General features: G+C 41.0%; 2 protein-coding genes across 4 annotated transcripts in view; one reads left to right on the forward strand and one right to left on the reverse strand.

Moving 5' to 3' along the window:
• Window positions 1–1645, reverse strand: part of snx19a (sorting nexin 19a) — a 9614-nt gene extending 7969 nt beyond the window's left edge. For all 3 annotated transcript variants that reach the window (XM_032533951.1, XM_032533952.1, XM_032533953.1), the window contains exon 1: window positions 1433–1645. The gene's annotated coding sequence lies outside the window, so the exon portion shown is untranslated. The remainder of the gene's footprint in view (window positions 1–1432) is intronic.
• A 569-nt stretch (window positions 1646–2214) lies between these two features.
• LOC116700618 (beta,beta-carotene 9',10'-oxygenase) overlaps window positions 2215–11031 on the forward strand; it is an 11629-nt gene continuing 2812 nt past the window's right edge. The window contains exons 1-10 of the mRNA XM_032533977.1: window positions 2215–2454; window positions 4808–5009; window positions 5107–5318; window positions 5958–6073; window positions 6208–6310; window positions 6484–6612; window positions 6716–6876; window positions 6989–7156; window positions 7504–7641; window positions 10040–10222. Coding sequence (XP_032389868.1) covers window positions 2412–2454; window positions 4808–5009; window positions 5107–5318; window positions 5958–6073; window positions 6208–6310; window positions 6484–6612; window positions 6716–6876; window positions 6989–7156; window positions 7504–7641; window positions 10040–10222 — 1455 coding nt within the window. The 5' untranslated portion in view covers window positions 2215–2411. The remainder of the gene's footprint in view (window positions 2455–4807; window positions 5010–5106; window positions 5319–5957; window positions 6074–6207; window positions 6311–6483; window positions 6613–6715; window positions 6877–6988; window positions 7157–7503; window positions 7642–10039; window positions 10223–11031) is intronic.

The following is an 11031-nucleotide window of genomic DNA, read 5'->3' on the forward strand; positions in this document are numbered from 1 at the left end:
AAGTGGAAGTACTGATTAAACTTCTTTACTCGAGTAAAAGTAACAAAGTACAGGCTTGAAAATTTACTTAAAGTATAAAAGTAAACGTAGCCTTGCGAATGACAACCATTTTTTATGTAAAGCTACCTGGAGCACACACATGTTACTAGAGCACGCTGAGGAACTTCAGTGGACATGGAGAACAAGGTCTTTATATGGGAATGGCTACATTTTAAATGGATGTCTGCCAATAGGCCTAAAACATCACATGTATGATTATTATTACAGAAACTGCAATGATTTGCTGTAAATGCAGATTGCTGAATCTGTTGAGTAGCGTCAAATGCAACGTACAGTAGATATATTCCCATCTATTTAGATTGAATATGGTATTGATGACGTAAACAATAATGATAACTCCAGTGAAATGATGTGAATGTTGAGGACTAGATTAGGACTGGATTAAAGCTGATTCTGGTTTCCAACGTCCCCCCAGGTGTGTCTGTTAAAACAGACGGAGACAACATCTCTCTAGCTAAGTTCCCATCCACTTGTCAAGTGAACTACAGTATCTGAAGTTGGTGAACAGGTGAAGACCACACCAAAACCACTAGCTAACAGGTGAAGAACACACCAAACCACTAGCTAACTTACTTTAAATGTGAAGAACTGTAGACGAATACAACAGGCTTAAGTGAACTGACAACACAAATTATACGACTTACAGTTCTCAAAGACGCACACACACACAATCTCAGCTGATTATCCACCGGACAGCGCTTTTTCTTTTCTCTCACTTTTATCTCCGTGTGACGCGCGCACCCGCTCGCGGTGTGAGGCGCGTGTCCGCGCTATTTTCCGACATAACAACGTCTTGTACAAAACGAAAGTAACGAGCCAATTTTGTAAAATGTAAGGAGTAGAAAGTACCGATATTCGTGTTAAAATGTAAGGAGTAGAAGTAAAAAGTCGCCACAAAAATAAATAGTAAAGTAAAAATATCTGAAAAATCTACTTGAGTACAGTAACGAAGTATTTGTACTTCGTTACTTCCCATCTCTGTTGGTTATAAACAGGTTAACCGAGAGAGAGAGAGAGAGAAGAGAGAGAGAGAGAGAGAGAGAGAGAGAGAGAGAGAGAGAGAGAGAGAGAGAGAGAGAGAGATAAAGTCATCGTTTATTAATCACATTAGACCAGGACTTGTTGCCATGGCAATTTGTAAATTTCGAGGGACAGTCCAACTTTCTGCTGCATGTTGTCAGATTGGAGAAACGCCTCCGGCAAGACCTGATTACAAGTCAACCGTTACTGTACACCTAGCTAGCAGATGGGGCTAATGGACACGCAGCATGCAGCTACCTACGTTACAGCCTAGCGTTCCTCACATTACAGCGGGGGTGACTACAGCCTCCGCTGTAAAACCAGCTGAAAGACAGTTAGTTAAATATATTACCTGAAGAGTTGTAGGTCTTTATAACATGAATACAGGCCGTAGGCGATGTCCTCTCCTCCGGGACATGGCTTTAATCCTCTAACAAAGATTATCTATCTGGCCAGCTAAGTAAGCCAATGCAAGTCAAGCAAGACAAAGGCTGTGTTTGCTAGCTAGCTCTAGTGAGCTAGCTAGCAAACACAGCCCGTGTTCACAGCTGTGGTCTAAAAACGAATACAAAATTGAATAAAAATGCCAGTAAACACATAAAAGAATATCTATAAATTATGTAGAAATACATTAGCAAATAGGCATACATAGGCCTAAATAAATAGCATATTCTTCAATTAATTTCCACATTTCTTTAGGCCGATTACTTATTATTATTATTATTATTATTATTATTATTATTATAGGCCTACTAATGGATATTTACTTTACACTTCTGCCTGGTTTGCCCCGCTGATCAATCCTGGGGTCAGCTTGGTCACAGATCAAAAGTGTGAAGATGACAAATTCTGTACAACTTTACAGGAATACATTCTAGGCTATAATTGTCATTATTTAGTTTAAGACACCATGAGGGTTGGAGATGATTAATTCCTGATGTTTAATTTTAGACGAGTAAAATAAAAAAAATAAACTGCATAATACTGCATAAACTCCTATTGTGCGTTTATTTAAATATAGGTCCACCCATACTTAGGCCTAAGAGATTGCAGGTTGCAAGGGGATTTCTGCGCTCGCATCTGGTTTCTACGTTAGGTTGATAAATGAGGACCAACATGTTGTCAAATATCAATTTTGTTTTAACTTTTTTTTAAACTCAAGTAGGCTATCACCCAGAGCTCCCCATCATCAAGTTTCACCCAAGTCCTTTTTTTCATCCGATAGGGCAGGGCTTGTATAATGCGCTCTATCTGCCTCTATGCAGTTTTCGTGGTGCGCAATTGTGGTCCAGCGGTCCAGCAGGACACACTAGAGAGCAGCTGGTTTGTCCATGTTAACTACTGACATGTCTCTGATGAAGCCCGAGAGATCAGGTAATAGCCTCCTCCATTTTGTGCTGGTTTTTATATAGGCTACAGAGAAGACAGAGCATGTTCACCTGCTGTGATAACTGCAGTGTATCGAGCTGGCGCATTTTAAGTCCCATTTACATTTGAAATGTTTCATATTTATTAAACTATGGCTGTTACTGTACTTGTTGTTACTGTACTCAGACCGATCGTTATCCCTGTATTCTGTACTGACCGTTGCTGACTGTAAACAGCGCGATGTGATGGGCGCATTAAGACTGCAGTTGTTTGCAGGACAGAGTGTTCTTCACCGGTAAACTCCTGTCGTGTCAGGTTTAATTTTCACAGGCTAATTACGATCTTTTAAATATTGAAAAAACTGCAGTTACATTGTTTTTCAGTAGGCTGAATGCTTATGCATTGCTTATCCGTCGATTTCGGTGGGGACGGTGGGTGCGCGTATACTGCTGCTGCTGCTAGTTCTCAATAACATCTGTCGGGACATTTCAGACGTGAAAAAGCTTATTGTGGTTTTAATGTACCTGAACAATAATCAATCATCACCATATTTCTCTCACATGTTGCTGATCATAGCCACTGAAAACTGTGAAAAAATCTAGCTAGAATTTGGATGATCACTGAAAGTTGCTTTTTCCCTATAGCCTCAGTGAAACAGAAACCCTTAACCCTTGTGTTGTCTTCGCGTTGATGTTTTCAACAGTTATTAACTTTAGTTTTACAGTTATTTTTGGAATTTATGGCCAGTAAACCTCATTTATAGGAAATTTTACCGAATGTTTGAGTTAGAAAAGCAGAAGTTAGAAATTATTTAGACTATAATTAAAGGAATGTATGTTGGTGGATAATCCCAGAATGGAATATGTCAACCTTTACTCAATACTATTTCAAAACCACTCCAAAATAGTTAAAAAGAATATTGATATAGGAAAACGGGTCAATTTGACCGTCCATAATAATTGGACTTTGGGTTAAATGCTTTTGACAGTTGTGACGGTGATTGTTTCTCTCAATATACATGCTGTGATGAGCAGGGCAGTGCTCACCTTTTAAAGAGCGACATACTGACACAGGCAGCTGGTGTAATATTTATTATTAAACAACACATCATCAAATATTATCTAAATTTACATCTGCTTCTTTCAAATTGACCAAGTCCGTGGGGACAGATGCATCCACCCACACTAAATTAGGACCATTCCTAAAAAGTCTTATGTTTAATGTATTTATTGCACATTGTAGCAGGGACGTTTCTAGGATTTCAGGAGGTTTGGGGCTCAGCCCAGACCCATTTAGGTGGGTATAGCTTTAGGTGACCAGGTGACGATGTTGCTACCCGCTGCAAAATCCTCAAGTCAAACTGAGTTAAACTCAAAATAGAATAAATGCAACACACGCAGAGCAAATCATAAAAGTATTGTGATTGCCCAGCTCACTGATAGCCAGTGTAAGTTAATTTCAGCTGTCCAATATGTAGAAAATGTTAATTAGTTTGCAAATAGAAACTAATGTCCTAGTGCCTTGCAAATAACCTAATACATAAAACCCTAATACATTAAAAAAAACGTTAAAACTGGGTTAGTAGATAGTAGGTTATCTACTTCTCTGTAACTTTTTAAAATCTATAGCTGACTACAAGCTTCCAACTTTGAGGGCAGGGTCATTTTTAGCCTGCTGTTTTAGGATAGAAATTAGGTGGGCAACTTGGGCGGTTGATAGCACAGAGGTTTCATTTTCAGATTTGTGGGGACACATGATGTGGGATGTGTAGTGGTCCTCCCTCAGAAAATGTTAAGCATTAAACACTTGATTACCTGAAGCTGCTACACTTACCAGCCGCGCTCCTCATCTCCATTTTTACAAAGAGAGTGGACACAACGCAATGGACAGGTCAGCTTTAGAGCTCTGGGTAGTCTCGCTTTGCCAGACCCTCTTCCAAAGCGTGCTGGAGAAGGGTCTGATGAGGATGGAAGGAAAACATGCTCTGATTTATTGGCATTTCTTTAAACCAATCACAATCTTCATGGGCGGCGCTAAACTCCGCACACAGCTGCTGCAAAATAATCATGCAATATCTGAGGAGCAGTCAACAATAAACAAAGAAACACAAAGAAAGCGGAAGGAAAAGGAAAATACATGCATCCGGCGGAATTTCCTGCAGCACCGGAGCAATCCTGGAAATGGAACAGCAAGGATATAGACTACATCTGAGGCATAGGCCCTGGGGGAAATGACCTAGCAACGCCAATGCATTGTAGGTTGTTGCCTAATAGTTTAGCAACCAAAAGATGGCTATCTCCTTGTGTTCGTCTGGCTTAGGTAACAGTATATGTATGATACAGTATTTGGTTTCCTACAGATGCCAAGCCTGTTGACAATGACAAGGACAAGAAATGCATCACCTCAGCATTGAAGGGACTGGAGACAATTGAACCTCTGGTTCGCTCTGTAGAAGAAACCCCTGAGCCAATTTCCGCTGAAGTACAAGGCACCATTCCCTCCTGGATCAATGGCAAATTCCTCCGCAATGGCCCGGGGAAGTTTGAGTTTGGAAACACACAGTGAGTCTTATGCACCTTAATGCACTGCTGCACAACCAAAACAAAAACAGTTTCCAAATAGATGTGATTAAGCTTTTACATCTGTATTTCATCCCAGCTTCAACCACTGGTTTGATGGGATGGCCATGCTACACCGGTTCAAGATCCACAAAGGCCAGGTGACATACATGAGTCGGTTCCTGCACAGCGACGCCTACAAGAAGAATAGTGAAAGGGACCGCATCATGATGTCAGAATTCGGTACCCTTGCTTTTCCTGACCCCTGTAAAAACTTCTTCCAGCGCTTCCTGTCTCGCTTTGAGATGATGGGTGAGTAGATTGCATGAGAAGGAATGGAGTAAAGTATAAATGGATAATGTGTGACAAGGGAGAGGGTAAGGTAAAGGTTATTTTTTGTCACATACCCATACAGTACACGTAGCGAAATTCATTTTCTGCATTTAACCCATCCCTTAAGGGAGCAGTGGGCAGCCTTTTACAGCGCCCAGAGACCAGCTCCAGGGCTGAGCCAGTGCCTTGATCAAGGCACTGACTGGAGAACCTAGTACATGTTTTTTGATGGCTCATGGCAATCAACATGGAAGAATGTTGCATCTTTTTTTCTATCTAAGTAAGACCAGCGTGGTAATGTTAGAAGGAGCATATGAGTCTAAAAAACTAATGATCCAGCTTGTGGTCTCCAGTTCGTACAAACTGTGCTTTGCTAAATCCGTGGTGAGGCCAGGGGTAGAGCCTCTAAAGCACTTTGTGTACATGAAGGTTACATAATTACTTGATACAGTGGGGAACCAAAGAGGGAACATTTTTTGCATTGCTTAACATTTCCACTGTAAAAGTCTTTCACTGTAACTGCAAGCAGCAAAGAATTTACCAAGATTTCTGTTATAGGAGAAACGCATTTGTTCATTTAAAAAGGCCTCAATAACCCTACGTTTCTCTCTGTTACAGAGCCCACGGACAATGCAAGTGTGAGCTTTGTGAAATACAAGGGTGACTACTATGTCAGCACGGAGACAAATTTCATTCATAAAGTGAACCCAGAAAACTTAGAATCCTTGGAAAAGGTAACCTACCACCAAGATCACCCTGGAGTTATAGATGTTAATATTGATAGATACATCTGTCTTATGTCTTTTAGTACAGTTTCAGTTATATCAGCCATAACATCATCTTGCCCTTTTCCTCTGCTGTTCTTTAGGTAGACTGGAGCAAGTTTATTGCTGTAAATGGAGCCACTGCTCACCCACACTATGACCCTGACGGTACCACCTACAATATGGGAAACTCTTATGGATGCAAAGGTTAGTGCCATGATATCATAAACAAGACCCTAATTAACTTTTACATAAATCAACAACTTCCTTAATGATAAAAACTAAATTGTTATCCTTGGATATCTGCCATCGCTTGCTCACATTTGTTCAGTCAATTTAAAAACGTCAGAGAAAATGTATGTTTCCCCCGGGGATTTCAGGAGCCATGTACAACATCATCAGAGTACCTTCTGAGAAAACAGATGCCAAAGAAACCCTTCAAGGAGCCCAAATACTCTGCTCTATTGTGCCTGCAAACAAGTCTCATCCCTCCTACTACCACAGCTTTGGTAATCCAGCACCCCTAGATGCATCATTCATTGGTGATGTCAATGTCTTTCTAGGTGCCACTCTCTGCAAAAAAGCCCAATAACACCCTTCTCCTTCTACCAGCTATGTCACAGAACTATATGGTGTTCATTGAGCAGCCAATTAAGATGGACCTGCTGAAGATAGTCACATGCAAGCTGAGGGGGAAGGCTTTGAGCGACGGTATCTACTGGGATCCCATGCAGGAAACTGTCTTCCATCTCATCGACAAGCTAACAGGCGAGGTGAGATGTCATTTACGTCTAATCTAGGAAGCTCGATGGAAATTCTATGTAAAGTTTGGGGGGGGGCCTGCTTTAGATCCCAGATCATCTAATGGTGTTTTCTGTGCCCCAGGTCAGCTCAGTGAAGTACCACACCAAGGCTATCTCCACCTTCCATCAGATCAACGCCTTCGAGGAAGATGGATTCTTGATACTCGACATGTGCTGCTCAGACGACGGACAAGCAATCAACAACTACCTCATCCAGAACTTACGCAAGTCCGGAGACGCATTAGATGAGGTCAGTCAGTATATAATTACATAAGTCAACACTCTTTTGTACAGTTACTAAAGGAAATTTCCAACCTGAGATACTCTTACACTGTACTTTCTCTTGAGTAATAAATAGCTGCTCAGGGCATTGTGGGCTTTGTTCATCTTTTTCCTTTGTCATAAATCATTTCTAAATTCTTTAGTAAGAAAACATATTCACTGTTAACTTTGTTGCTTTCTCTCTGTCCATAGTTTTAGAACTGTCTTTCCGTCACATTTCTTCTGTCTCTTTGCCCGAGAGACAAAAAGATATACTGTAAAAGAGGAATCCATAACCTGCGCCCATATTTCATAGTTCCTGTATGGTGTCATTAGGCATACAACTCCATGGGCAGGGCATTCCCTCGGCGTTTTGTCCTGCCCCTTCAAGTGACCAGTGAAACCCCAACAGACCAGAACCTGAACACGCGGCCCTCCAGTGTGGCAACGTGTGTCAAAATCAGCAAAGATAAGGTGAGTTGTTCAGAAGTGTGTCCCGACAGCTCATATTATACTGCACAAAACAGAAGAAGTACAGAGGGAGTAATCAGCTCCTTGACTTAATTATGGTGGCAATACCATGATGTAAAATACTCTATTACAAGAAACATATTAGAAATATAATATATTAGAAATTGAACCTTAAAGTCTGGATATCAGGTATTTATTTCACAGGTATACAGGTAAAAGCCAGTAAATTAGAATATTTTGAAAAACTTGATTTATTTCAGTAATTGCATTCAAAAGGTGTAACTTGTACATTATATGTATTCATTGCACACAGACTGATGCATTCAAATGTTTATTTCATTTAATTTTGATGATTTGAAGTGGCAACAAATGAAAATCCAAAATTCCGTGTGTCACAAAATTAGAATATTGTGTAAGGCTAATACAAAAAAGGGAGTTTTTAGAAATGTTGGGCAACTGAAAAGTATGAAAATGAAAAATATGAGCATGTACAATACTCAATACTTGGTTGGAGCTCCTTTTGCCTCAATTACTGCATTAATGCGGCGTGGCATGGAGTCGATGAGTTTCTGGCACTGCTCAGGTGTTATGAGAGCCCAGGTTGCTCTGATAGTGGCCTTCAACTATTCTGCGTTTTTGGGTCTGGCATTCTGCATCTTCCTTTTCACAATACCCCACAGATTTTCTTTGGGGCTGAGGTCAGGGGAGTTGGCTGGCCAATTTAGAACAGAAATACCATGGTCCGTAAACCAGGCACGGGTAGATTTTGCGCTGTGTGCAGGCGCCAAGTCCTGTTGGAACCTGAAATCTCCATCTCCATAGAGCAGGTCAGCAGCAGGAAGCATGAAGTGCTCTAAAACTTGCTGGTAGACGGCTGCGTGACCTGGATCTCAGGAAACAGAGTGGAGACACCAGCAGATGACATGGCACCCCAAACCATCACTGATGGTGGAAACTTTACACTAGACTTCAGGCAACGTGGATCCTGTGCCTCTCCTGTCTTCCCAGACTCTGGGACCTCGATTTCCAAAGGAAATGCAAAAATGCTTTCGTCAGAAAACATGACTTTGGACCACTCAGCAGCAGTCAGCTCTTTTTTCCTTAGCCCAGGTGAGACGCTTTTCGCGCTGTCTTGGTCAACAGTGGCTTGACACGAGGTATGCGGCAGTTGAAACCCATGTCTTTCAAGCATCTCTGGTGGTGGATCTTGAAGCACTGACTCCAGCAGCTGTCCACTCCTTGTGAATCTCCCCCACATTTTGAATGGATTTTTTTTCACAATCTTGACTAGGGCGGGTGATCCCTATCGCTTGTACACTTTTCTGACCACAGTTTTTCCTTCCTTTGCTCTCTATTAATGTGTTTGGACACAGAGCTCTGAGAACAGCCCGCCTTTCAGCATAACCTTTTGTGTCTTTCCCTCCTTGTGCAATGTGTTGATGGTCGCCTTTTGGACAGCGTCAAATCTGAAGTCTCCCCATGTTTGTGTAGGCTTCAGAACTGGACTGAGAGACCATTTAAGCCCTTGCAGGTGTTTTGAGTTAATCAGCTGATTAGTTTGTGGCACTAGGTGTCTTCAAAATAACCCTTACACAATATTCTAATTTTGTGCACACGGAATTTTGGATTTTTTTGTTGCCACTTCAAATCATCAAAATTAAATGAAATAAACATTTGAATGCATCACTCTGTGTGCAATGAATAAATATAATGTACAAGTTACACCTTTTGAATGCAATTACTGAAATAAATCAAGTTTTTCAAAATATTCTAATTTACTGGCTTTTACCTGTATATGGAGTGCATGCCAATTCAGCAACCAAAATAATTAAATTCTTCATATTCTCCTAAATGGTTTCTAAAATGATTGATTTATAAAGATTTCACAGTCCCAGAGGTATAACTGCAGTCGCCATTTTCACCTCCCAAATGTATAACCTGCAGGGATGAAACAGTTCCCATCTTTAAATCAAATCAACGATTTGTGAAATTCTTTTGTGCTTAGGTCCAGAGGCAACTATCTCACTATCTATATAACTAAATTAAGAAAAAAACTTTTTGTATGTACATTACGTTTCAGAATGAAAACATTAGAACTGGTAAATATATGCTATGCAATCATGTATGTATGGCAGGTGACAAAATAAAAAAATAAAGTGGCGATATAAATGCTGCTGACCTAAGAGGACCATGATAAACCCTGTGTGATGCAGACACCGAGGTATCTGAAGCCGTCCACCCTCTCCACCGGAGCCCCGTTGATCCTGTGCTATAACAGATCATCAAAATTCCATTGACAAGACACACTGAAGCTAATACCCAGTGAACTCATGGAGGACCATGGAAAAACCTCTGTTGATTTTAAGTGACAATAGACAGTTGATCTGCTCTTTGTCAACAGGTGTTCTGCCAACACGAGGATCTCCATGGAGATGACCTCCACGAGTACGGTGGCCTGGAGTTCCCTCAGATAAACTATGGGAGACATAACACACGACCGTACCGTTATTTCTATGGCTGTGGCTTCAGACACCTGGTGGGGGACTCCCTGCTCAAGATGGACCTGAAGGACAAGACGCTTAAGGTGTGTGTGTGTGTGTGTGTGTGTGTGTGTGTGCCACCACCACTCTATCACGCACTATCTGCAGCAACGCCACCATCGGTGAGGAGATCCTCACGTTCTGTATACTTACTTACTGTCTGCAGGTTCTTCCTACAAAATACAACTTATCACTTGCAACATCCATTTCACCCCTGTTGCATGACCCTTCTTAACATCATGAACACCTGTCCCTCATTTACAGGACTATATACTGCCAACATGACAGACTTATGGACCTCATCGCTGCTCAGATTCCCTGCGTGGCTGATGAGCAGATCTTTAAACACACTACTGTACAGTCCTAATGGTTTAACTCACCTGCATATACTTTTTTTAGGAATTTCTAATACACCAGATATTGTTAACATCTCTCAGAATGGCATTTGACTTGCTTATGGAGGATTCTTACTGTTCTAAGACTCATTTAAAAAAATATCAGTCATTGCTATCTACCATTGAGAACCTTGGGGACAAATGCAAGCTCTTTGGGCTCGTGTTTGGGAATCTAGCTCATGTACATAGGCTGGCGATCCGTGGACTATGCATTGGGGCACTATCTAAAACGGGTTAAACAGTTGGCAAAGTACTCAACTATATGAAGCATATTCATTTGGAAAAGAAGATTTTTCCTGTACCCTTTGAATTGTATAATTTATAACAATGTGCTTATCTGTTTTAACCCTCATGTTGTCCTCGGGTCAAACTGACCCCTTTTCCTCTATCAATGTTCTTTTTAACTAACCAATTGTAATTACCCAAAAATAACTTGATTGATTCCACACAACGCTCTT

Source organism: Etheostoma spectabile, chromosome 13 (assembly GCF_008692095.1).
Source record: "Etheostoma spectabile isolate EspeVRDwgs_2016 chromosome 13, UIUC_Espe_1.0, whole genome shotgun sequence".
In the NCBI taxonomy this organism is placed as follows: Eukaryota; Metazoa; Chordata; class Actinopteri; order Perciformes; family Percidae; genus Etheostoma; species Etheostoma spectabile.